Below are 27878 nucleotides of genomic sequence, written 5' to 3' on the forward strand. Positions count from 1 at the left end.
GAAACAAAGGTAGAAATACTTCTTCATCTGAAAGCTGATGCGCAAGCAAAACTCAAACTCTCTCGCTTGTTGCAACATGTATTGCAGCTCCAATGGCCACTGACGTCAGATGCTTCAGAGGCACAAAGGCCACACGTTCAAATCCCGTTCTGGAGACTTGGGAACAGGATCCAGGCTGGCACCCCCGGCGCAGAATTGAGGGAGTGCTGCACTGTCGGAGGTGCCAATGTTCAGACGAGACATTAAACTGATGCCACATGTGGATATAAAAGATCCCAATGCTTTAAATAGAAGAACGGAGGCATCCTCCCCACTGTCCTCGACACCACCACGGTAACAGATTATCTGGTCATTATCACATTGCGCACAGCAAGAACCCACAAAGTGGCAAACTGGCTGCACGCTTCCCATAGTCACAGCGACAGTCCAAAAGTACTTCCTTGGCTGTGAAGCGCTTTGGGAATGCCCTGAGATTAGGAAAGGCGCTACGCAAATGCAAGTTTGTTCTTCAGCGGAATTGGTGTTTCACAGCCTCCTGACTCAGTGATGAGAGTTATACTGACAGAGCCCAGCTAACACTTAAAATGTAATAACATAAAACCTAACAACTCAGGAAGCCTGTGATGAGATTCTGAAAGAGCTAACTGTTCACAACCATCCTCCTGTCTTTCTCCCTGATCCATGCTCATTTTCTTCTCATTTTCAAATCTTTAACCATTTCTCTTTTTTAAAAACTATTATGGATCCTACATTCACTTACTCTGTCCCAACAACCTTTGTGTATGTAAGTATTTTTCTCTAACCTCCCCCTCCCTCTCCCTCTCCTTTTGAGGAGTTTAAGTTTACACAGGCTCTCTGACCAATGCAAGTAATAATTTTTGCATACTTACCTGATCAAAAACCCTCACTTTTCAAAGCAGCCTTTCCCCCATACCTTATGTCCACAAGTGCCTTAACAATCTGGAGCAGAACCAAAAGCCATGGAAATGCTGTGAAAAGGTAGAATATATAGTAGAATGAGATAGCACAGGAGGCTATTTGGCCCATCATGACAGTGCCAGCTCTTTGAAAGAACCATATAATTAGCCCCATTCCCCCCTGCTCTTTCCCCATAACCCTGCTAATTTGTGCTTTCAAGTATTTCTCAAATTGCCTTTTTAACGTTAACAGTGGACCTGCTGCCCCTGTGCCTTTTCAGGCAGCCCAGTACAGATCAGATTAAAATACAAATTAGGAGCAGGAGTAGACCATTCGGCCCCTCAAGCCTGTTCCGCCATTCAATAAGATCATGGGTGATCCGATTGTGGCCTCAACCCCGCTATCCTGACTACCCCCCAGATACCCTTTGACACCCACCACCCCCCAACCCCACCCTCATCAGTCAAGAATCTATCTACCTCAGCCTTAAAAATATTCAATGACCCAGCCTCCACCGCTCTCTGGGGAAGAGGATTTCACAGACTCACGAACCCCAGAGAAAAAATTTCTCCTCGTCTCTATATTAAGTGGGAGTCCCCTTCTTTTCAAACAGTGTCGCCTAGTTCTAGTCTCTCTAACAAGTGGAAGTATCCCCTCAGCATCCACCCTGCCACATCCCCTCAGGATCTTATATGTTCCAATCAGATCGCCTCCCATTCTTCCAAACTCCAATGGGCACATGCCCAACCTATCCAACCTGTCCACATAAGGAAACCCCTTCAACCCAGAAATCAGCTGAGTGAACCTTCTCTGAATTGCTTCCAACGCAATTATATGCTCTCTTAAGTAAGAGACTAAAACTGTACACAGTACCCCAGATGTGGTCTCATCAACGCCGTGTACAACTCTAGCAAAACTTCCCTACTTTTATTCTCAATTCCCCTTGCATAATATTATAAGATATTAGATCACACTAGCTCACTGTGTAAAAATAATCATTCCCCCCCCCACCTCCACCCCCTCTAGTTTGTTTCCCAGTTATCTTAAATCTGCTCCCTTTGGTTATTGACTGACCCACCAGTGGAGACAGTTTATATCAACTCCCCTTCCTACCCTTATCCTCTCTGCCCTATCTCATTAAAGCATACAACATTCTTACAGGGTTTGACGGGGTAGATGCCGGAAGGATGTTTGCCCTGGTTGTGGGGGGGGCTTGGGTCTAGAACCAGGGGACATAGTCTCAGAATAAAGGGTTGGTCATTTAGGATTGAGAAGAGGAGGAATTTCTTCACTCAGAGGGTGGTGAATCTCTGGAATTCTCTACCCCAGAGGGCTGTGGAGGCTCAGTCATTGAGCATGTTCAAGGCAGAGATCGATAGATTTCTAGTTATTAAAGATAAAGGGATATGAGGAGAACATAGGGAAAATGGCACCGAGGTAGATCAGCCACCACCTGGTTGAGGCGGATCAGACTCGATGGGCAGAATGGCCTATTCCTGGTCCTATTTCCTACATTCCCATGTTCCTGAGAACAACCCCAGCATCACATTTGAGTAGAAATAACCTGGAGACAATGAGTAGAATGTGCACTGTTTAATACAACGGTAAAATTCAAAGTTCCCAATGTTGATTTTTTTTTTTTGGTACAATGTCACTTCAATATCAGAAACCTCTTCTTTCAAACTGAACGAGCAAATAGATGTTTTTGGTCAAAGATGAAAGTATAAAAGGAACATAACCAAGTGTAACAGCATCATCCTACATATAGTACTGTCCCTTGCATAAAAATCTTGACTATTTTCCCAACCAGAAATAATTCCTGTCTTATCCCATTCTGTCCTCAGGGACACCGCAACAGACTCTTGCAACCCCACAATCAACATTATTCCAACCTCTCCTGCTACCTGCAATTACCAGAACTCATCTTGTCCTAATCCAGACCATAATTTAAATGATTAAAAGGAGTAGATGCCAGAAAGGGGAGAGAAATGAGTTGTAATTTCAATCGTTAGGTTCAGGCGCTGGCTATAATTTGCATTTGACGATGGTCTCGTGTCTAAATCCTGCCTCAGCTCACCCCACCCCACCCACCCACCCGCCCCAGCCTTACCTCTTGCTCCCCAACACCTGCCAAGTCTATTTAGAGGCAAACCCCTTAAAAACTACTTTAACATAAAAACAGAGCTTAGATAGATTCAGTACTTGTGCATAATAGAACGTGCATGTACTTAAAAATAAAGAACACACTGTTCCTCTTGCATATTGAAAGAACAAATGTACGTGTGTGTGCAGGGCACCAGAGTTGAGCAGAGCCAAATCGGAGCCAAATCCTTGCAGCTGGCGGTCCTGAGGCTCACCCTTCGTAAATGTAGATGGGCTTGGCCTGGCCGTAGAGTTCGTCCTCGTAGTTAGGAAGGCAGCAGAAGAAAACGCTACAGCCGATCATCAGGATCGTTGCGCCCCATCCGAAGCCATAGCTCCAGCTGTATTCATAGTCGCCATTTTGGATCAGAGTCTCAGTGAACTTGGTTGGGTAAACGATGAGCGAAATGACCTGCATCAGGACTGCAGAGAGAAGGAAGAAAAATGGCTTCGTCACTTGTGTGGGGGGGCGGGGGGGAGGGGAACAAATTCGCTCACAAGCACGCAAGCGGGAGTTTAATTGGAGGAAGGTTTGGCATTCTGAAACCCTTCCCCACCATGCAATAAAAGACCAATATTTAAAATGGCTGACATCACCCACCTCTGCACTTTGACCCCCCCGCATGGTTATGCCAACCACAAGGCCGAGCGTCAAAGAGCAGAGGTCAGAGTCAAAAAGCGTCAACTTGCGCACAAGCTTGGAGGAGCAGGATTTCCGGGGGTGGGGGAAAGAAAATCGGCACCCAATGCATCGCGCCGATCCAAGAGATGTTCAAATGGGCTCAATCTTAACCCTGGTGAGTTTTGAATGGGTTAAAATCAGGCCCAATATCTTTGCTTCTTTGGTACAGGAACCTAACTTGCTGATGAAGGCCCATCTATGTGCATTTAGAACCAAACCTAAACAACAGATTCAACCTTCCCTTTCTGCCATTGACTGGGACTGTGTTCTCAAGGGTGGGAGATTTGAATTTCATTCTGATTTAAACTCAAGTTCTACAAGCACGCAAGGCGATGACAATTGATTCTCGATGCCACAGATTAGCTAAACTGATTAATCTCAGGGCAAGAGGGTCGGCCATTTTGGACTGAGAGAAGGAAAAATTGGCTTCACCCAGAGGGTTGTGAATCCTTGGAATTCTCTACCCCAGAGGGCTGTGGGTGTTGTTGTGAAGTATATTCAATTCTGAGGTTGATAGATTGTTTGAAATCAAAGGTTTATGGGGATAGGGCAGGAAAGTGGAGTTGAGGCATAAGATCAGGTATGAATGACAAAGTAGGTTCTTTATTAATAAATATTTCCTAAACATCAAGACTTATACTTACTAATGCTGCTTTTCGAGGGGGTGGATGGCAAAACAATGAGCCATCAGTGCGTCGTATACTTAATGACAACAACCACAGCTCTCTGGGGTAGAGAATTCCAATATTCACAACCCTCTGAGTGAAGCAAACTTTCCTTCTCTCATTCCAAAATGGCCGACCCCTTTTTCTGAGATTAGTCAATTTAGCCAATCTGTGACATTGAGAATTAACCGTCAGCGCCTTGCGTCCCTGTGGAACTTGCAGGCTGCCATGGTTCTGCCCATCAGACAGAGGCCCCCCCCCGGTCTTAATCAGAACTTGCTGGATGTAACATGGAGTGGGACCTTGGGTCTCCAGTTGAGGGGCAGAGCTGGGGGTGGGATTCCCTCCGTACCCAACCCTGCCTGTAACTAGCTGGCCATTCTTCTTATTGCCTCGTCTATGGGGGTCCTGCTGCGCACTGCACAGCACAGCCCAGCTGCGTATTAACGCTGAACACCATACTCAGCCAGTCATCGCAATGTGTTTGGGGCACTGCCAAGAGACGCCGAAACTAGGCACTCTCGGTGAACGAGTGGGCGAGCTGTGGAACAGGCTGGCTAGGCAGATGGTGGAAAGAGTCCGAATGGATTCATTCCAAGTAAACTGCTTTCAGAAAATAATATTTTGGCTCTTGACTCAGACCTTCCCCAAGGTATTAGTAATGAGCGATTTGCACTCAGTATGTGACCTCTATGGCAAGCTTCTCACCACAAATAATATTTTGGGATGCAGTATCTGAGTAATTTGAGGAACGTTAAGTCTAATGTGGTTGGGAGGATCCAAAGCTCTCCATTATTGGGATAATCCTTTGGGCCTGTTGTGGACTAATTGATAGAGCTTGTTTCCAATGATTAGTCACCAACCCAACAATTGTTGTGTTACATGTCTATCAGGAAGGTAATTAGATGGATTTTGGGTGTTTTTTCTCTAGTAACTCCTATGTATTTTGAACAATGACTCCAGAAATACTTAAATTGAAATTTTCCCCTTCATTCAAAAGTGGTTATCCTCCTCTTCCGGATTTCCTACCTTGTTCCTGTGCACAGTCAGTTCATGGCAAGTGTAAACCTCCTGGCTTTAAGATGCTGGGAAACAAAATTCTAGTTCATCAGGAGATTATTGTTCAACTTGTTTGATCGTAACAAGAGCCAAACAGTCAACAGGCCGCTTAGTAAAATCCGAATATCCCTCCTACCCTAAGCCAATGTTCCTAAGCTCCTGAGGTGCAGTGGCCCAAATGGAGTGTAGTATACTCTGGATATATAGTAGCAGGTACATCAGGGATGGTTTTCCTGGCTTCTCTCTGCCCTGTAATGGACAGGAACCATGCCCTGAGCTGCTATTTTAACACATATCAGACAAACTGTCCTGGGAGGGCTCAGCAAAAACCTCTTCAATTCCCATCGGGTTGTCCCCCGGGGTCCCTTCTGCAGATAATTTTGCATTTGCTCACAGGATGTGGGCATCGCTGGCTGGGCCAGCATTTATTGCTCACTCCCAATTGCCCTTGGGAAGGTGGTGGTGAGCCTCCTTCTTGAACCGCTGCAGTCCATGTGGTGTAGGTACTCCCACAGTGCTGTTAGGGAGGGAGTTCCAGGATTTTGACCCAGCAACAGTGAAGGAACGGCGATATGTTTCCAAGACAGGATGGTGTGTGGCTTGGAGGGGAATTTTCAGGTGGTGGGTGTTCCTACATATCAACTGCCCTTGTTCTTCTAGGTGGTAGAAGTCATGGGTTTGGAAGGTGCTGTCGAAGGGGGCTTGACAAACTCTTCAAGGGTGCTACAGTAACATCAGGGCAATGTATGCGGGAAGGAGCCTGGGTGAAATCCATCTCCATCTCCTTTAGGACTGGGGGGAAAAATGTCTTCCCTCAGGGTTATGAAGCATTGGAATCTTCCACCTTAGAGGGCTGTGGATGCTCAGTTATTGAGGGATTTGGGGATTGAGAGGCAAGTGGAGCGGTGGTGGAGGATCAGGTATTGGAAGGTGTAGCAGGGTTGAGGCATTGTCGGCCTACTGCTGCTCTTTTTCCTTTTCTTCTTTTCCTGGAAATGAGAGTTCCCTGGGGAAGAAGGGCGGCTACTAGAGCAGGTCAGAGGCTGGGAATCGTGCGATGAGTAACTCACCTCCTGACCGCCCAAAGCCTGTGCACAAGTCAGGAGTGTGATGGAATAGTCCCCACTTGTCTGGGTGAGTGCAGCTCCCACAATACTCAAGGAGTTCGGCACCATCCAGGATAAAGCAGCCCACTTGATTGGCATCCCATCCACAAACATTCACTCCCTTCACCACTAACACACAGTACCAGCAGTGTGTACCGTCTACAAGATGCACTGCAGGAATTCTCCAAGGCTCCTTCAACAGCACCTTCCAAACCCACGACCACTGTCATCTGGAAGGACGAGGGCAGCAGATAGATGGGAAAACCACCACCCGGAAATTCCCCTCCAAGCCACTGACTTGGAAATATGTCGCTGTTCCTTCACTGTCGCTGGGTCAAAATCCTGGATCTCCCTCCCTAACAGCACTGTGGGTGTACCTACACCACATGGATGCAACGGTTCAAGAAGGCAGCTCACCACCACCTTCTCAAGGACAACTGGGGGTGGGCAATAAATGCCGGCCCAGCCAGCGAAGCCCACATCCCATGAATGAATAAAAGAAAAATGGCATTGGTCTGATGGCGAGATTGTCGGGACCTTGGGAGGGAGGCACTTACTATACAGACATTAAAATGAGCTCTTACTAGCAATGCAGAGGATGAGACCAATCACTCTCAACAGGCCCGCTTGTTGTTTGCAAAGAGCCAGGAAGGACAGGATGAAACAGATGATCAACAGGATACAACCAATAATCAGCATAGCTGCAGAAGCTTTGGCCCAACCTGTCACAAATAAAGGAGAAGAGAATTATCAACTGTCAGTCTCAACTTAATTTTTATAAAAATCCGGTAAAGATAATCCTGGTAAATGAGGTAAATCTCTTTGTGTTAAAACACGAGGGGCCACAAGTCGAAATTTACGAAATTAGCAATTGGGAAGGAGAACTTTGACATGTCCCAGCGACAAACCCACTCTAGGGCAATGCCTCGAATGCTGGTTTTGTGACTTTCCTCCCTCAGATGGAAACTGCATGCATGCCGAGGGAGTGGGGCAGGGGGCGGATGTGAATGGAATTGATCCTTCTGATGCTTCCACTGTTGAATAGCTTACGTCCAGGCTTGCATATGAAGAATGATCATTTGGGTGAAGTGTCAGGTTTGGCGGTGGGGGGGGGAGGTGGGTGGGTGCAGGTGGTGGTGGGTCTACTGACACGTTTGGAGCCATAAACTATTCGGAGCCAGTGCCTTCGCTAGAGAATAGCACCAAGGTGTCAGGGTGGGTTAAGAAAGCTGTTCATAAAGTGCACAGGAGTCTGGGCTTGATAAACACAAACATGGAACACAAAAGTAAGGAAGTCATGATGAGCTTTTATAAAACACTGGTTTGGCCTCAATTGCAACCTTGCAGGCAATTCTGTACACCACACTTTAGGAAGGATGTGAAGGCATTAGAGAGGGCGCAGGAAAAGATTCACAAGAATGGTTCCCGGGATGAGAGACTTCAGTTACGTGGATAGATTGGAGCAGCTGAGGCTGTTCCTCCTAGAGAAGCGAAGGCTGAGAGGAGAGAGGTGTTCAAAATCAATGAGGGGTCCGGACGATTAGAAAGAGAGAAACTGTTCCCGTGGGCAGAAGGGTTGAGAACCAGAGGGCACTGATATAAAAGGTGGTGATTGGCAAAAGAGCCAACGGTGACATGAGGAAAAGCATTATTGTGCAGCGAGTGTTTAGGGTCTGGAATGCACTGCCCGAGAGTGTGGCCGAGGCAGATTCAATTGCGGCTTTCAACAGGGAATCGGAGGATTATCTGAAGCTGCCTCTGTCCCTGGTTTAAAACCTCACCCAAGAGAAAAGAAACAGCTGTTTGAAGGGATGGGAGGTTTATACTTTCTTTGGGAAAGTGAGTCATTGAGGAGCAGGCTGTCACTTCACAATGTGGCACAACGTTTCTATGTGAGAGGCCTCACACCCCATCTCAATCAAATATTTTGCAGCTCTGAATCTATAAATGGCATCTGATCACATTTCAGAATAAGCGAGCATTTAGTGTGTGTGGATGACATGACAGTTCGGTAACTCGATAACTCTTTGTGCTCCCTACATGGGACTGAGAGGCATTCCTCTGCACAACTGCTTAATGAACGGTGGAACTTTCCAGAAAGTGACGACAGAGCATCACAGACAGACAGACAGACAGAGGGTCCCACCCAGGCCATAAAAGTTTTCCCATTTGTACTCCGCCATGTCACATTACTGTGGTATCAGTTCCATAGTTATCAATGGTACAGTGATCTTTCCCTTCTCATTCTTTCCCCAATGTGTTGGCAGTTCACATTCTCTGCGCCACCTCCCATTCATTCCCACCCTCCCAAAAATTGTGGAATTCCTTCATTCCTGCTGCTACCTCCCACAATCTTCCTTCCTTTAAAATCCAAGTCCACGGGCACCTCGTTCCTAATTTATCTCGTCTGCTCCTGTGTCCTGTCCGCCGATCGTTCAGCTGTCGGAATTACTGGCACACCCTGGCCGCAAGAAAATTGGTGAAGAGAACTTGCATTTGTATAGCGCCTTTCACAGCTTCAGCTCTTTCTGAAGCGCCATGCAGACACTGAAGTTTTGAGTTTTGTTGTTGAAGAGTAGGCATCGTCGTCACCTCGGGATTCCCTTGCTCTTATTTGGATAGGACTGCGGAGAGGAGGCCCATCCCCCCACTGGACAGACTCCTCCCCTGATCTCTCTCCTCTCACTAAAACAGCAAAAGTGGGGCTGCAGGGCGGGACATGAAACGAGGGTTGCCGAGGGGGACAGATCAAACGGGCGTGGGCTGCCTGTGACCCCAGGTCATATTTTAAATAAAACTGCGTGACGTAGTCAGCTATCAGCTGCGGCTCAATGGGGTGAGCGCTCGCTTTTGAATCAGGGGTCGTGAATTTGAGTCCCATTCCCGAGACTCCAGAGCACCCTTTAGGCTGATGCTGCCACTGACATCCTCTGGCAGCGATGAGGAGTGCTGCTCTGCAGGAGGCGCTGTCTTTCTCACAAATTGGCCGCCACATTCTTGCATTACAACAATGGCTGCATTTCAAAAGTACTTCATTGGCTGTAAAACACCTTGGGGTGGGCTGAGGTTGTTTAAGGTGCCTTTTAACTTGCAGGTTGAGTCGGTAGTTAGGAAGGCAAATGCAATGTTGGCATTTATTTCGCGAGGACTAGAATATACAAACAGGGATGTGCTGTTGAGGCTTTATAAGGCTCTGGTCAGACCACATTTAGAATATTGTGAGCAATTTTGGGTCCTGTATCTCAGGAAGGATGTGCTGGCCCTGGAGAGGGTCCAGAGGAGGTTCACAAGAATGATCCCAGGAATGAAAGGCTTAACATATGAGGAACGTTTGAGGACTCTGGATCTATACTTGATGGAGTTTAGAAGGATGAGGGGGGATCTGATTGAAACTTACAGAATACTGAAAGGCCTGGATAGAGTGGGCGTGGAGAAAATGTTTCCATTAGTAGGAGAGACTAGGACCCGAGGGCACAGCCTCAGAGTAAAGGGAAGACCTTTTAGAACAGAGATGAGGAGAGACTTCTTTAGCCAGAGAGTGGTGAATCTATGGAATTCATTGCCACAGAAGGTTGTGGAGGCCAGGTCATTGACTGAGATAGATAGGTTCTTGATTGGTAAGGGGATCAAAGGTTACGGGGAGAAGGCGGGAGAAATGGGTTGAGAAACTTATCAGCCATGATTGAATAGTGGAGCAGACTCGATGGGCCGAATGGCCTAATTTGTGCCTATGTCTTATGGTCTTTATAAATGCAAGTCATTGCACACAGAAACTGGGAAACATGGTTAGTGGAAGGTGTGTCCCCAGTAAGTTGATTTCTCAAGGTCAGTGCTGATTATACAGATTTACAAGGGCGATGTTCACAGTACTAAGGTGTTGTATAAGGTTAAAAGAATGTGAGCTGACTCACACTACAGCAGCTGTATCTACCTGGCAACTCCCTCACCCAGAGACGCCCATTCAAACGGTAAATAATGCAACCATTGTCTCGCTCAGTGCCACCCAGTGACAAAACCCACAAGGCATCCGGTACACAATACACCTCCCTCACCAAGGAGCAGAGCCTTCACCATGATCGTGTTCATTGGATTCTTGGAGAAGGCTTAAAGGAGACCCGATGGAAGTCTTTAAAATCAAAAATGGGTTAAAAGAAAAAAACCACAAGACTTGCATTTCTACCATGCCTTTCACAGGACATCCCAGAGATATTTACAGCCACTGAAATACTTTCGAAGTGCAGTCACTGCTGTAATGTAGGGTAACACCAATTTGCACACAGCAAGCTCCCACAAACAGCAATGTGATAGCGAACAGATAATCTGCTCTATTCTAACTCCCCTGCTCTTCTTCAAAATAGTGCGATGGGATCTTTTACAGACTAGGCCTCGGTTTAACATCTCATCTGAAATGCAGCACCCCTGACAGTACAGCACTCCCTCAGTACTGCACTGGAGTGTCAGCCCAGATTTGCATGCTCGAGTCTCTGGAGGGGGGCTTGAACCCACAACCTTCTGACTCAGAATCACAGGGTGGCTACATCACAGGAGGAGGGCATTTGGCTCATCGTGTCTGTCCTGGATCTCTGAAGGGGCAATTCACATGGTGCCACTCCCCCTGCCTTCTCCCCCGGCCCTGCACATTCTTCCTTCTCAGGTGATAATCCAATTCCCTCTAGCATCCCTCGATTGAACCTGCCTCCACCACACACTCAGGCAGTGCACTCCAGATCCTAACCACTCGCTGTGTGACTCAGAGGCTAAAGTGCTACCAGTTAAGCCCAGTGGGATAGGGTAGATGCAGAGAGAATGTTTCCCTGTTGGGTGAATCCAAATCCATAAATACAAAGGAAAAAAATGAGAAATTTCTTTACTCAGTGTGTGGTTAGAGTGAGAAACTCGCCATCGTAGGAAGGAGTTGAAGCAAATAAGCTTAGATGCTTGCAAAAAGAAACTAGGGGCAGAAAGAAATAAAAAGGTACGCTGAAAGGTTGGGATGAGGTGGATAGAATGGGAGGTGACTCATGGAGTCAACCTGAATTATTTTTTTCTTTCATGGGATGTGGGTGTCGCTGGCAAGACCAGCATTTGTCGCCCGTCTCTAATTGTCCTTGATCCTAGTGGCTTGCTAGGCCTTTTCAGAGGGTAGTTAAGAGTCAACTGCATTGCTGTGGGTCTGGAGTCACATGTAGGCCAGACCAGGTAAGGATGGCAGATTTCCTTCCCTAAAGGACATCAGTGAACCAGGTGGGCTTTTACAACAATCAATGATAGTTGCTATTGTTACCATTGCTGAGACGAGCTTTATCTTCCAGGTTTGTTAATTGAATTCAAATTCCATTAAGTCCCGACATGGTGGGATTTGAAATCATGTGCCTGGAACATTAGCCTGGGCCTTTGGATTACCCATCCAGTGTCATTACCACTACACCATCACCCCCCATCCCCATTGCCTTACCCCTAGTGTGGGGCAGATATGATGGATCAGTGGGCCTCTCTCTGCCCACCATGTGTGTGTGTTTAGCATAGGTCAGTTTGGGTCTATTCTGGTTGCATGCAAGGATCTAAAACAGTTTAATTTCAAGTCAGCGTACAGATGAAACAGTGTGTGGTAAGCTGGGGATGGCTACATACAGCTTCCAAATATTGAGTTAAAGAATGCAGCCAAGACATTGGAATGTGTGGAGCCTGACAGTGGGCATCATTGACAGTGATTATGTTTGAGGCCTGTGATGAATGTGGGACTAACTGAATTTAATTGGGAAAAGTGATTACTTTCTGGCAGGAGAAAAGGATATTGCAAATTATTTCCACTCCCTGCAAGTCTTAGATCCGAGGGACATGACCTCTTGGAGACAGAAGCACTTTTGTTGGGACAATCCTAATTTCTAAACAAACAAAAGATTTGTGCTGAAGGCTCTTCAAGTGCATGAGGAATTACATATTATACTGTAAAAAAAAGTGGTTGAGTGTCTCTTCTCAAAATAGGTCAAACCAAAGAATGCCTGTTGCTAAAATGGGAACCATATTAACAAAGGCCTATTTTATGTAAGAGACAGTAAAGGGTCCGATAGGACATTTCAAATGGGAGAAAAGCCAAGCTTTGCCTACATGAGAACAGTGACTGGACTACAGGCAAATATTAGCCTGAATTTCACCCCCCCAGTAAATCCCACTCCCGGCCGAGATCGCACTGTGATGCCATATTACGCTGGGTGGCCAATTAAGGCCTGCCCAGGGTGAAATGTGACCACTGGATGTGTTTTCCCTGGGTGGGGGCGGGGAGTGCTGATCGAGGAGGTCAGTGCCAGGTGCCATATCTTAATGCCCAGAGAGGGCAAGAGAAGGCCGCTCCAACCTGACCTCGAAGGCCTGGACAGAGGCCACCGTCCAGGTCAGTGACCACGGCGTGGTGTGCCGCACATGGCTTCAGTGCCGCAAAACGGTTCGATGACCATCTGTGGTCAGCAAGGGTAAGTGCAGAGCACTGACCCGTGCAGAGGACTTTAGTCGGGTGCCCATTGCTCAGGATGTTCAGGGGCCTAAGAGTGTGAGTGCCAACTGGCACTGAAACCCTGCCCTGCCAAGGCTGGGATGGCAGCACGACTGGCCTCAGTGCATTGCAGGGTGAGATGTGACACAGCCTGCCTAATGCCCGGGGGTGAGCAGGGGGTCGGAAACCGGGAAAGAACCTTCAGGAAGGCGGAGCAATAAAGAGGCTTTCCATCTTTCCCTGTCAGGAGAAGAGCAGTTATAATGCTGCTGAACGGGTGGTGGAGTGCCAAATCTGATGCACCGGAGCTGGAATGCCACTGGCCAGCTCGCTCCTCCGGTCGTGGTGAGGGTGGGGTATTGGATGGAGGTAAGCGTGCAGGTGACAGATGCGTGTGAGGTGGGCACTGGAAACATAACAGGCTCCTCTCATCAGAAACGGAACTGTGGTAGCCAGAGAGCCCGTTGAAGCACCAACGCAGATGGCACCATGCAGCAGCTCTCCACTGTCTCCTCCGCCCGCCTATAGCCTGCGTAATGACTACGAGGATTGAATGTACTGATCTTTCGCCTTCCTCCCGCAGACGGGCCATTGGCAGGACTGCCAGCGACCCCAGGGACCCGTCATTGAGCTCCGAGGAAGACATCACACCTGCTCCAGCATCACACTGTCTGTCTGAACCAGGCACCCGCGCAGATACTCTCATGACGGTGGGCATTAGGTACTCGGCTCCCTGGGTAATGCACAGCGGTGAGGGTACATCACACTCGCATGAGGAGTTGGCAGGGGCAGAGAGGGCCCAGGGAGCCGACAGCAAGAGCACAGCTGGAGACCAGGACCATGCTACGTCTGACGCAGATGATGAGCCTCTGGAGTCGTCCATCAGGCGGCAGACACTGGATGTCCAGTGGGATGTGTGGGGAGATCTGGTGGGGATCCATGAGGGTCTGCGTGCCATGGTCTCCGTGATGGAGGAGTCCATGCGGAGCATGAGTTCTGCGTTGACCCTTAACACCGAGCGCACAGCCTCCTCCATGAAGAGAGCGGCGACTCTCAAGGAGAGGCAGCTCCAGGAGCAGACTCAGGGGTTCCTGGGGTTGCACTCGGACCTGCAAGCCTCACCCAGGCAGTGACCTCGGTGAGAGATGGATGAGGCACCTAGTCTCACTGCTGGATGTCCATCCGTCAATGGTGAGCAGGGAGGTACTTCATGCTGGCAGACGACTGCCTGTCTTCTGTGTAGACTCCTCTCAGGGCGCTCCGGACAAGGGCACCAACCCCTCTGCCAGTGGCCGCTGCATCTGATGATGCCACGACAACTGAGTGCCCAGCCTTGGGGCTGGATGGACCCTCCCAGGCGGAGCCTGCTCAGGCTCGGACAGGCTTAGGACAACCACCAAGGTCATCAGGGCCGCCAGGACAGCAGAGTCAGCGACTGCCCCCAACCCCACTGACAGCCAAGGGGAAGGGGGGGCATCAAGACACAGCACTCGCAGGCCTGAGTTGAAGGCACCTTGAGCACAACAGGGCTCATATCACAGGTGACATTATTTGCATTAATTATTTTGACGTTTGTGTTCAGGATTTGTACGTTCATGTGAAGTAACATAAACATTTATTTGACTCAGATGATCTGAGTTGGCTGGATGGTTATTATTAGGTGCCAGATGCAGCACTGGCTTGTAAAAGTATGGGGTTGAGTGGTGCTGGCGGACTGGGTTGGGTTCTCATTTACTGATTGTTAGCAAAGGAGATGTTGGCATTGGCTTGATGAGGCATCGAAGCCTTGGATGCCTAGCTGAAGGGTTCGCTGCATCAAAGCATCCCTGGCGTCCCTGCCTCCATGAAGGTTCCTGTCCTCTGCCTTGAGGTCCTCACCCTGCGCCTCCCAAGGCTCTTCCTCCGAGTGGAGACGCCTTGCTTTCCTCAGCCTCCAGTGTGTCCCCCTTGCTAGACCCAGGTTGTGCAGGGCACAGCATGCGACAACTACGAGGGAGACATGCTCTGGAGGATGCTGCAATGCTCCCCACAGGCAAACGCAGCTTCAGCAGCCCGGTGGTCCTCTCCACCACTGCTGCTCTTGTGAGGCATGACCCCTGCTGTATCTCTCCTTGACCTCAGTTCTTGGGTAACCAAGTGGGGTCATCAGCCACCTCTTCAAGGTAGCCCTTGTCACCCAGGAGCCATCCATCCACTCATGCAGGAGCCACAAACAGTGAAGCCTTATTCTCTCCGCTTTTTGTTTTTATTCATTGCCCATCCCTAATTGCCCTTGTTCAGAGGGCATTTAAAGAGTCAACCACATTGCTGCAGGTCTGGAGTCACATGTAGGTCAGACCAGGTAAGGATGGCAGATCCCCGATTCCCTTCCCTAAAGGACATTAGTGAACCAGATAGGTTTTTACAACAGTCAGCAATGGTTTCAGGGTCATCATTAGACTTTTAATTTCAGATTTTTATCGGATTCAAATTTCACCACCTGCTGTGGTGGGATTCGAACCCGGGTTCGAGCATTACCCTGTGTCTCTGGAATACTGGTCCAGTGATAACACCGCTATGCCACCATCCCCCGAGTGGTTTGCCTTGTCTGTCCGGAAGTGGATGAACATACGGACATGTCTAAAGATAGCATCAGTCATGAGCTTGACACAACTGTGTGCAGCAGATTGAGAAACGCTACACAGATCCCCCACTGAGCCCTGAAAAGAACCAGAGGCAGAGAAGCTGAGGGTCACTGTGACCATCACAGCCACTGGCATGTGGTGGCTGGCCCACGCGGTTGGAGGTGATTTCTGGACCTTTCATGTGACATGTGGCTGTCACTGTGTCCCTGGAAAGGCAGAGCCTCCTGCGGCACTGAACCTCCGACATCTGGAGGTAGTTGGAATGCTGCCTGAACACTCCAGACGATGGGACGCAGCGAAGCAGGGCCTTGAAGACGATGGAGCGCTGGGCTGCGGTACTCAGGGGAACCTTCCAGGGAAGACGAGGACCCGAGATGTTGAGAAGCAGGCTGGACAATCGAGCGAGACGCAAAGCGGCTCTGGGATGGCTCTCCCACCTGCGGATGAGCAAATGATTAAAACCTGATCTCCGCCCACCCCTTTTGCCCGTGGGACGAGCAAAAAAGTCACTCGGGCAACGTAAAATTTCGGTCAATAGACTGTTAAATGTCCTTAATCGGCACGCACTGGAGTGGGAGCCAAGGCCACTGATCTCAATACTACACGTGTTGGCGATGACATCATTTTGCGCAATTGTGTGTGTGTTCAGGTCGGGCACACGCCCAACCTCAGGGTGTAAAATTCAGGCCCCTGCCCCCAGCAAGGGTCAGCGCTTAAAAGGGGAGGGGCACTTCCCATGGAATTGGACCTCAAAAAAAAAAAGAGGGAGTGATTTCAGAGGTAAAAGTGGAGGGGAAAAAGGAAATCAGCACCCTAAAGTTAAATTAAACCAAATGCAAAATAGAGAAAATCTGCTTTCAGTCAGAAAACATCTACAAACAGGGAAGGACAGGCCGTGAAAGGGAAAATAATGAGAGGATGAGGCGGAACAGCACATTGCCTGGCCTGGCTTTGGTTAGTTGATTATTCCCAACGCCTGCCTGCTCTGGGTTCAGCCAGGATCAAATTCCTACACTGTGTGTGCCTTCTCTTCCCTCTGCCGAGAGCCGATATAAATGTTTGCTCGATGGCAGAAATACACATTCCCCGAATATTTCCTCCTGCTCCCCTCCCTGGGGCGGGGGGGGGGGGAATGGAAAGATGCCTCGTGTCTGGGCTAACAGCGTTCTGCTACTAGGCCAGTGTTAGATCACAGGGACAGAAGAAATAGGAGCAGGAGTGGACCATATGGCCCCTTGAGAGTGCTCCACCATTCCATACAATCGCAGGAGGCCATTCAGCCTGTCGTGTCTGTGCTGGCTCTCTGCAGCAGCAGCTCAGACAGTCCCACTCCCCCCCGCCCTTTCCACATAACCCGCCAAACTTTCTCTCCTTAAGACTATTATCCAATTCCCTTTTGAAAGCCACAATTAAATCTCCCTCCACCCACACTCTCGGGCTGTACATTCCAGATCCTAACCACTCGCTGGTGTAAAAAAAGATTTCCCTCATGTCACATGTTTTTTTTCACCTGAACAGACTGCAGCTATCTATTTCTAAACTTCAGAAAATGTCTTAACCCCCAGTCTGAGACTTCACCTTTCCTATTAGTAGTTTTTGGTTTGTAATGCACAAATTGGATATTTTTCCCTGCAGTGGTAAAATCCCACGAATGTTTAGAATTAAAAACCATGGGGAGAAAGTTAACATGAAGCTACAGAACTAACTAGAAAAGAATGCCAGACAGACAATAAACTGGGGAAAGACAGTTTGTACTGTAAACACTGCAGCAGAACAGAACCTGTAGTCAGACTGAAGTCTGACTCACACTGAGCTTGATCATGGTTAGGGACTATCTCCAAAATTCACCAGATTATTCTAAACGTACAACTATGTGTTGGTTGGTTTCTGGTTTTGATCCGCATTAAGATCAAAAGAAATAGGAGCAGGAGTGGGCCATTCAGCCCATCGAGCCTGCTCTGCCATTCAATAAGATCAATGACTGATCTGACTGGGGCCTTAACTCCACTTTCCTGCCTTCTCCCATTGCCCTGACTCCCTTGTCAATCAAAAACCTGCCCAACTCAGCCTTGAGTATATTCAATGACCCAGCCTCCACTACTCTCTGGGGAAGAAAATTCCAAAGATGAATGACCCTCAAGAAAAGAAATTCCTCCTCATCTCCATCTTAAATGGGAGGCCCCTTATTTTTAAGATGTGCCCCCCCCACTCCTAGTTTTAGATTCCCCACAAGGGGAAACATCCTCTCAGTATCCACGCTGTCTAGCCCCGTTAGAATCTTAGATATTTCAATAAGATCACTTCTCATTCTTTTGAACTCCAATCAATTCAGGGCCAACTTGCTCAACCTCTCCTCATAAGAGAAACCCCTTCATCTCAGGAATCAGCCTGGTGAACCTTCTCTGAATTGCTTCCAACGCAAGTATATCCCTCCTTAAGTAAGGAGCCCAGAATTCCAGGTGCGGTCTCACCAATGCCCTGTACAGTTGTAGCAAGACTTCTATACTTTGATACTCCACACCCCCTTGCAATAAACACTTTTCCTCATTACTAACTTTTGTGATTCATGTACAAGGACACCCAGATCCCTCTGCACTGCAGCATTCTGCAACTTGAGTCAGTGGGTGGGAGTTTCCGGTCCCACCTGAAGTCAACGGACCTTTTGCCGGTCCGTCGACTCTTCCGTCCCACCTGCTACGATTCCAACGGCAAACGGGGCCGGAAAATCCCACCCAGTATTTGGGAATATGACCAGCCTGAACCAAATTAATCTGGCTCTCGAGTATTTCTGGTTCTCAATCAGTGCCCTGGTCAATAGTCACCCCTCAGCCAACATTGTTATGAACAGATTATCTGGTCATCATCATATTGCTGTTTGTGGGATCTTGCTGTGCATAAACTGGCTGCCACAATTCCTACAATACAACAGTGACTACACTTTAAAAAAAAATGTTTTGTTGGCTTTAGAGAGCTCTGGGGCCCAAGTTAGCGAAAGGCACTATAAAAATGTAAGTCTTTTCACGCCAGGGACCAGACAGCATCCTTAGTAAATAGTTTATCATTCCCTCTTCCTGTATGAGGAAGTGAAAGGTGCTATATAAATGCAAGTTCTTTCTACTAAAGAAGATAACACAAATCCACTGTGACAGTGTTTGCAAAGACTTGCAGGGTGTAAAGTTTTATAATAACTAGACTGATAGCGACAATGTGAAAACTGACAGAAAATAAATACATTACAGGAAGTGGATACTTTGTGCTAATGTTTTAATATATTACATTACTAGAAAGATAATGTAAATAAACTGAACAGCTTGCCAGTTCCTGAATATATTTTAGGTTATTCCACTCATGCAGAACTGGCCTAATGTTCTCATCCCTCATAAGAACATTAATAATGTAAAGAATAGTTCAAAAGCCAAGAGGCCAAAACTAAAACAAAAACAGAATTACCTGGAAAAACTCAGCAGGTCTGGCAGCATCGACGAAGAAGAAAAGAGTTGACGTTTCGAGTCCTCATGACCCTTCAACAAAACTGAACAGGCCAAAACTAGTCTGTTCCACTGTGATAGATGCCAACCCCACCCATTCACCATAACGCACAAGTCTTGATGTCTCCCAAATGCATCAAACCAATTTATGAATCCAACTCTTCCTGGTGATTTGCCTTATTACCTTCACTTTCCAAGTCCTTAACTTGCATTCCATCGTGTCTGAATCCACACCTTAGTGAATACGGTGTCAGGTGTAGCTCAGTGGGTAGCACGCTGCCCTCAGTCAGAAAGTTGTGGTTTCAAATCTCAATCCAGGGATTTGAGCCTGAAAATCTAGGCCGACACTCCATATCGGTGCTGAGGGTGTGCTGTACAGTCTGACGAAACATTAAACTGAGGCCTTGCCTGTCCTCTCAGCTAGATGTAAAAGGTCCCATGGCACTATTTTGAAGAGGAGTATTAAAATTATCCCTACCAATAGTTATCCCTCAACAAGGACCACACAAACAGATGATAATTATCACATTGCTGTTCGTGGGAGTTTGTTGTCAGCAAGTTGTCTCATGTTTTTCTACATTACAACAGTGACTACACCTCAAAAATATCTCATTGGCTATAAAGCACTTTGGGGCTTCCTGTGGTCGTGAAAGGCGCTATATAGATGCAAGTCTTTAATTCACCTCATCAATATTGTCAATTCTTTCACAATGTTGAAAACTTCAACTAGGCCACAGTGAAGTCGCCATTTTCTAAAAGAAAACAAACTTTTCTTGACAGTTTAAGCTCTTGATGGCCTGAACCATCTTTGTCACACCATTTTACATCCTCTCACGATGGGAGGAGACCCCTTGCCAAGCTTTTATTCCCTCGTTCCCTGATGGGATTAGCATAAGATCAGTGATATAACAGCACAGGAACAGGCCCATTAGGGCCACATGTTTTTTATGCAATACACGTTCCAATTCCACTCATCCACTCACCGTCACAATATGTTATATACATTTTCGAGCAAGTAGCCGATTCCTTTTCCCAGAGTTTGGTTCAACAATAATTTGCATTCATGTAGCACCTTTCAACATACTAAAACATCCCAAGGTGCTTCACAAAATTTGCCACTGGAGCCACAAAAGGAGACATTAAGACGGGCGACCATAAGCTTGGTTAAAGAGTTCGGGTTTTAAGGAGCATCTTAAAGGAGTGTGAGGCAGAAAGGTTTAGCAACGACAGTTGGTGGCCGGAGAATTCCATATTCTAACCAGAATGTTTTTCTAACTTCTCCATTAATTGCTTATGCACTTGTCTTAAATTTGTACCATCGCACCAAGCTGTGGAATCAATCTGTCACTTTACCCTATCACAACCTATTAATTGTGGAATTCTCAATCAGATCACCCTTTAACCTTCTCAGTTTAAATACTCTAAATTCTAATGTTTCTTTTCCTAACTATAACTCCTCACTCCTGCTAATGCCCTCATGATTCAACGCTTCACTTTTCCAATCGCTTTATATCCTTCCTGTAAGAATGGCCCAAAGCAGTGCACAATAATCCCAAGTGTTGTCCAACTAAGAGGTTTGAAGAAATTCAATTTTCCCTCCATGTGTTTGTATTCTTTGCCTTAACATAACTACCACCTGTCTTAATATCTGCTCCTTCAGTGGCAATATTTGTCTGATTACCTTCCTGTGAAAGGCCTTGGGACTTTTTCCTATGTTAAAGGCGCCATGGAAATGCAAATTGTTGTAGGCATGTGATTTGCCTATACGTTGTCTTATCGACTTGCACAGCCACCTTAATGACCTGTGCACACCAAGGTCCTTCTGCCCATCCATTTCAAATCTTGCCATTTCCATTGTTATCACCCTTCCCTAGTTTTACATGGAATTTACAGCATAAAAACAAGGGCGTTCAGTGTTTATAATCTACATGAGTCTTCTGCCACCTTGCTTTATCTAACCCCATCAGTATAACTTTTACTCCTTTCTGCCTCATGTACTTACCTAGCTTCTCCGTCAATGCACCCATGTCATTTGCTTCAAACACTCCATGATAGCGAGTTCCACATTCTTGACATTCTCTGGTAAAGAAGTTTTTCCAGAATTCCCTATTGGATTGATTAGTGACTATCTCATGACCTGTATTTCTAGTCTCCCCCACAAGCAGAAACATCCTCTCTACCATCTACACTGTCAAAAACCTTTCATAATCTTAAAGAGCTTCAGCGTCCAATAAGTCTTTGTTTTTCCTTCTGCTGAAGGGAATGTGTTGTAAATATTCTAAATTCCAAAACAGGGACACTGCCACCACACTTCCCGGATACTGAGAGCCTAATTCTGAGCGATGCTCAATCCCCACTCTTGATGCTCTACTGTTGGGCGGGTGACTACAGCTTTTGAGGTACCTTAATCAAGCAGTTATTTCTAAGGAGTGATCCCAGATATTTACTGACAGTGGGTGCTGAAGTACAAAAGGAAGAGAGGGTGCAGTGAGGGAGAAATAGGGAGATGCACCCAAGACACAATTCCATCGTAATCAGACGTGTACGCCATGTGCTCTCAGTAGGGGTCACACTAAGTTAAAACACAAGAAATAGGAGCAAGAGTAGGGCATTCGGCCCCTCAAGCCTGCTCCACCATTCAATAAGATCATGGCTAGTCTGATCTAGTCTTCAACTCCACTTTCCTTCTCGTGCCCCATTGGCCTGGACTCCCCTAGAGTTCAGAAATCTGTCCAAAACAGCCTTGAATAGATTCAATGACCCATCGTCCACTGCTCTCTGGGGTAGAGAATTCCAAAGATTAATAGCCCTCTGAGAGAAGAAATTGCTCCTCATCTCCATCTTAAACAGGCGACACCTTATTCTGAAACTATGCCCTGGTTCTAGATACCTTCATGACAGGAAACATCTTTTTAGCATCCACCCTGTCAAGCCCCTTTAGAATTTTGTATGTTTTAAGACGATCACCTCTCATTCTCCTAAACACCAATGGGTATAGGCCCATTGCTCTTTCCTCATAAAGCAACCCCTCCATCCCAGGAAACAACCTAGTGAACCTTCTCTGACCAGCCTCTAATTCAAGTACCTATTATCTTTTAAAAAAAAAGGAGACCAAAACTGTGTGCAGTACTCTAGGCATGGCCTCACCAACGCTCTGTACAGGTGTAGTGAGACTTCCCTCCTTTTGCATTCCATCCTCCTGCAATAAAAACACCTTCCTGTTTACTCACTGTATCTGCATGCTAACTTCTTGAGTTTCTTGTCCAAGGACATCCAAACTTGTGATTTTTGAACAAAACACAAACTGGGATCCAAGCTTGTTTTGGGAATGTTCAGGGAAGACAGGAATTCTAACCCATTTCTAAAAGAACATGGCCCTCCATGTAAAGAATTTAATAAGGAATCGGTTTTATTTTTCACAGATTGCCAAACTTGTATTTTAGGAGCCAAGCTGAAATGGCCTGGAGTGGCAGATTTAAAGTGAGATAGAAATTGGCGTGCCTCACAACCCTTCTCGGTGCCCCTCTGCTAAATGTGTGGGCACTATTTTTTTTAGGTGCCCACCAACAGGCATTATGCCTCTTAACTTAATGTGGGCCCTTATGCCATGTGGGCATAAGACAAAAATTGGCACGAGCATTGTACCATCACTGACACCGTGGATCTAGCCTGTGCTGGTAAGTCAGCAAAAGCAGGTTTCCTGGAGATCCATTTAAGCTGTTCCCTCCAATAGAGATTAGCCTGTTGGACTTGGCTCAGTGGGTAGCACGCTTGCCTCGTACCAGCGTATTGTGAGTTCACCCACAGTCCCATTTCAGAAACTTGAGCGCCTCATTCAGGCTGAAATGTTGGCGCAGTACTGAGGAGAGTGCTGCAATGCTGGAGGCACCATCTTTGTGAAGAGCTGGTAGCGAGATAGACAATCACCAAGCACGGTTCAGCAGTCACTGGTCAGACTCGCCCATGACCAACAGATGCTTGGGCTAGTTACCAATGGGATACCACCTTTTGAGGGCAAGGATGGCCCTCACTCCAGCCAACAAGCCTTCACTTTGAACTCACACGTCATTTAAGCATTTCTGCCACATTAGTCAGATGCAAATATTAATATCATCTCTACCCAGAGATTAGCTAATTCTACAATTAAATCCAGGCCAAAAACAATCATAGAGAATAAACTCAGGGACTTGTCAATCGATGGAACTCAGCACCAGTTATCAGGCAGTGTTAACAACTCACGGAGTCAGGGTGGAATTCATGAATATAGCAATGAGAAACAGCACAAGTATGATGGGCCGAATGGTCACATGCTGTGTGGTATCGTTCTAGGAGTCTCTATGATGTTGCTGCTCCACTCTGTAAATTGCTTTGCTAGAATTGCAAATTTTGCAAAAGATAAAAGCAAAACATTTTTTTATAGCCAAGTGAAAGTCCTGATGTTTATTTGGTTCCACACTGACTGCAGTTCCCCACACTGCCCAATCATTGAGGAATGGACATGGTTAAGTATGGTCACTGACCTCACGGTCAGTGCCTTGAACAACAAACGCACGTGATCAGGAACTGAGATGAAATGTGAGAAAGAACTTGCATTCGTATAGCACCTAACTGGTCACAACGTCAAGGATGCGCAGAGCTGAAGCGTAATCACTGTTGCACTGTAGGAAGTGTCGTAGCTGAAAGGACTTTGAACACAAAGCTCCAGAAAGCAACTTTCTCTTTCAACTTTACCAAAAAAAAATATATTTTTCCCTCATCCAAGACAACAACTTAGAAATCCATTGCCCCAAAGGAAGTGCATCACCTCTTTGCAAATGGTTGCTGGGCCCGTAGGTAACAACCGATCTACAATTGCTTTTTCTCTCTTTTCAGTATTTCGTTCCATTTTTGTCTTCCGTTACACATTCCCTCCCTCCCTCCCCATTTCTACTCGGTGGCCACCTCACTAGAATCTCCTTCCTTTCACGGTTCTTAGAAGTGAGTGTTCCTAGAATTATCCACAGCGTTCTAAATATGACCAAAGTGTATCTGGAATAACTTGTACTGCATTACATTTAGTTCCACTTATCTGATGCATCAGCTTTACGTTTTATCACGCTTTTCCCTAACATTTTTTTCTCCTCCCCCTTTTTCCTCTCTTTATCTCCCTCTCTTAATTTTTACTTTCCTCCGTCACTATCTGCATTTTCACCTTCTTTACTTTCACCCTCGTCCCTGCTGTCTCCATGGCCTCGCCTCCTCCCTAGCTCCCTCTCAGTTCAAGGGGCAATTAGGGATGAGCAACAGATGCTGGCCTTGCCAGTGACGCCCACATCCCATGAAAGAATAATAAAGAACTTGTCTCTGTGGCCACGCCTCAGGTAACCTGGTCTAATATCTCTGTGGCTTGGCGTTAAATTTTGTTCCATAATGCTCCCGTAAAGCACCTTGGGGCATTTTATTACATTAAAGGTGCTACGTAAATTAAGGTGCTGTTGTTGCCAACAGACTCCACTGTGTCTTAGGGAACAGACCTTACAATCCTGAACTTCAAACCTGTCCTATGCTTCCGGCCCATCCTAGCTCAGTAATTGTCTGACCTCCCACACATTTCCTGGCCTATCCTTCTATCTCTCCCGGGCCCACTTCATTTGCTCTTCTCACCAGATTTCTGAGCCTCTTTCTGCTCGCTAAATCACTTTTTTCTACTTTGTTGAAGGGTTTAACAGTGTGGGTGTCCGGAGAATGGTGGGAGGGTTATTCCTCTGCAATTCCACTGCACAGCAAGAACACCCCGCAACTGTGGGAACTGTAGTGTGGGTCTAAGAATGTATAATACAGGCGTAGGCAGCTAGTTACTCGTGTTTGGACTGACAGAGCAGTGGATCGTGGCATTAAACATTCAATGGAAAAAGTAAAATGGAGAGAAACGCAGGTTGAGGACAATTAAACTATTTGAAAACCACTTTTATTTGTTCTTTGTTAGCTTTCTAAATGATGTTTCTTCGCACCCTGTTCTCTCCAGATTTCTTTTTTTCTCCTCCTCGCTCCTTTCTTTTTCACACCGTGTCTGGTCTGACCTCTCCTTTGTGCACACCTTCACTCTTTCTGTTCATTTCCATGTTTTTCTCAATGGTCTTACTCTCCTTTCATTTGCTCCCCTCCTGCTTTGTCTCACCCACTGTTTCTTATGTGTACAAAATCTTTGTTTTTCTCGCAGTTTCTCACTATTTTTTGAGTCACTTTTGTCTTCATTGCTCATGTGCTGTTTCCTGAGTTCACCTTCCTTCTCAGATTCTTCTGTTAGTGTTTATATTTCACTCTCTCAAGTTTTCTCTCTCGCTGTCTTCTTTCACCCTCTCTCTGACACACTCCATCTGCTTTTCTTGGATTTCCCTCAATCTCTTCCTGCTTTACTCACTCACTGTCTGTCTTCTCCCTCATTCAGTTTCTCTTCCACTTTTTCCCTTTCAATGGTGTTATCTCAGTCAGTTTCTCTTCTCTTTCCAACCTTTTATTTGCTGATATTCTCACTGTTTGTTTTTTCTTTCTCACTCAGTCTTCTCCCAACCACGTATTCTTCATTCCTGTTTTCCTCATCTGTTTCTCACTTTTCTGCCTTTCTTTGGTTCCATTTCTTATATCTTTCACATTTTCTTTCTGTTCTCCATCCTACTTTCCACTCCCTTTGTTGTTTGCTTCCCTCTCATTCTTCTTCTCATTCCCCTTCTCTATGTTCTCCACTCCTCCTTTAGATTTTTCCTCATTCCCTTTTCCTGCCTTTCTCTCCTGTTTATTTTCTCCTTTGCTTTCTGTTCACTTCATTCTCCCCTCCCCTTTTCTCCCTTTTTTCTCCCCATTCTCTATCCCTCACACCCATTTTCTCACTATTTCTCTCCTCCCCATTTTCCTCACCCTCCTTGTTTTTCTCACTCTTTCTCCTCCCTCCCTCCTCCCTGTTTTTTCTCTTCCTCTCCTCCATCTTTTCCTCAGTCCCCATTTTTCTCTATTTTTTCCTCCCTCTCTCCTCACTCCCCCTGTTTTTCTCACTCTCCCCTCCCTTTTCTCACTCTTTTTTCTCACTCCCTGTCTCTCTTCTCCTCACTCCATTTCTTCTCACTCTCCTCCCTCTTTTCCTCACTCCCCCCATTTTTTCTCACTCTCCCTCCCTCCCTTCCCCACTCCCCGTTTTCCCCTAATCTCCTCCCTCTTATCCTCACTCCCCCTATCTTTTCTCAGTTTCTTTCCTCCCCTTCCCGTTTGTCCCTCACTCTTTCTCCCCTCCGTTTGTGCTTTCCTCCCTTCCCCTCCCTCCTCTTCCCTCTTTCTTTTCCCAGTCACTCCCCCTATTTTTTCTCACGCTTTCCTCCCCTCCCCATTTGTCCCTCACTCTTTCTCCCCTCCATTTGTGCTTTCCTCCCTCCCTCCTCCTCCCTCTTTCTTTTCCCAGTCACTCCCCCTATTTTGTCTCACTCTTTCTTTCCTCCCCTCCCCTCCCCCTGATTGTCCCTCACTCTTTCTCCCCTCCATTTGCGCTTTCCTCCCTTCCCCCTCCCTCCTTCCCCTCCCTCCCCCTCACTCCTACCCTTCCCTCCTCCTCCTCCCTCTTTCTTTTCCCAGTCACTCCCCCTATCTATTCTCACTCTTTCTTCCCCCCCCCCCCAGCCCTCCCCCTGATTGTCCCTCACTCTTTCTCCCCTCCATTTTTGCTTCCCTCCCTCCTTCCCCTCCCTCCTCCCTCCCTCCTCCCTCTTTCTTCCCCCAGTCCCACTCCTTACCGTACTCCATGAGAGAGCTGGATTCCCAGTTGGGTTCCCTGCCCCGGTACTGGTCCCACAGCGAGGCATAATGATACTTGGAGTCCACCCAGCCGGAGCTGGCGGCCAGGGCAATGATGTCGAAGATGATGGCCAAGAGCAGCAGCAGAGGAAGGATCCAGCGGCAGCGAGGGAAGGCGAGCCCACACTTAAACATGGCCAGGCAAAGGTGGGCGACCAGGACACAGGGACTGGCACAGGCGCAGGGTCCAACCCACAAGGCAGACAAGCAAACAGGGAGAAGGACAACGTAACCGGGGTCTCCGGACCTGCAGCTAGTTCCTCTCCCAGCTACAGAGTGTGAGAGCGGAGCAGCGATCGCTCAGTCCACACCCCCACCCACCTCCCCAATAAAAACCTGTCGGACTGCTGGGAGGGGCAAACAACACTTTTTTTTGTTTGAAGGCATCACACACACACACAACATATCCAGCATCGAGTTACAGCAAGCGGCCACTTTCTGTTAACCCTTTGGGTGCTCAAACTCCCCACCACTCAGTTCCCATCCAGTGTTTTGGGTGGGGGGGGGGGGGGCGGTGGGGGGAGACGGTGGCAGAATGTCACTGCGCTCAGACTCTTCAGCTCCTGGTGGGGTGTTGGGGTGGGGTAAGACTCGACAGAGGTGTGCAGAATTATGAGGGGCATAGACAGGAAGAAACTTTTCCCCTTGGCAGAGGGGTCAACAACCCTGGGGGCAGAGGGTGAGATTTTCAGGGAAGGGGGTTTGAGGGAAAGCTTTTTCACCCAGAGGGTGATTGGAATCTGCCTGAGGGGGTGGTGGTAGAGACAGGAACCCTCACAACATTTAAGAAGTGCACTTGAAACACCCTAACACACACCGGGCTACGGGCCAAGTGCTGGAAAATGGAATTGGAATAGCTTGATGGCCGGCACGGACAAGATGGGCT

General features: G+C 47.2%; 1 protein-coding gene across 1 annotated transcript; it reads right to left on the reverse strand.

Annotated features, from left to right (window-relative positions):
* Positions 1-3018: 3018 nt before the first annotated feature.
* LOC121289640 (p53 apoptosis effector related to pmp22) lies at positions 3019-27319 on the reverse strand. The gene is made up of 3 exons (XM_041209270.1): positions 26932-27319; positions 7157-7294; positions 3019-3483 (listed from the first exon to the last, which is right to left on the reverse strand). Exons 1-3 carry the CDS (start codon positions 27125-27127, stop codon positions 3272-3274), a joined length of 546 nt encoding a protein of 181 aa, XP_041065204.1. The 5' UTR covers positions 27128-27319; the 3' UTR covers positions 3019-3271.
* Positions 27320-27878: the final 559 nt, after the last annotated feature.

The sequence above is a fragment of the Carcharodon carcharias genome, chromosome 2, assembly GCF_017639515.1.
Source record: "Carcharodon carcharias isolate sCarCar2 chromosome 2, sCarCar2.pri, whole genome shotgun sequence".
NCBI classification, from domain to species: domain Eukaryota; kingdom Metazoa; phylum Chordata; class Chondrichthyes; order Lamniformes; family Lamnidae; genus Carcharodon; species Carcharodon carcharias.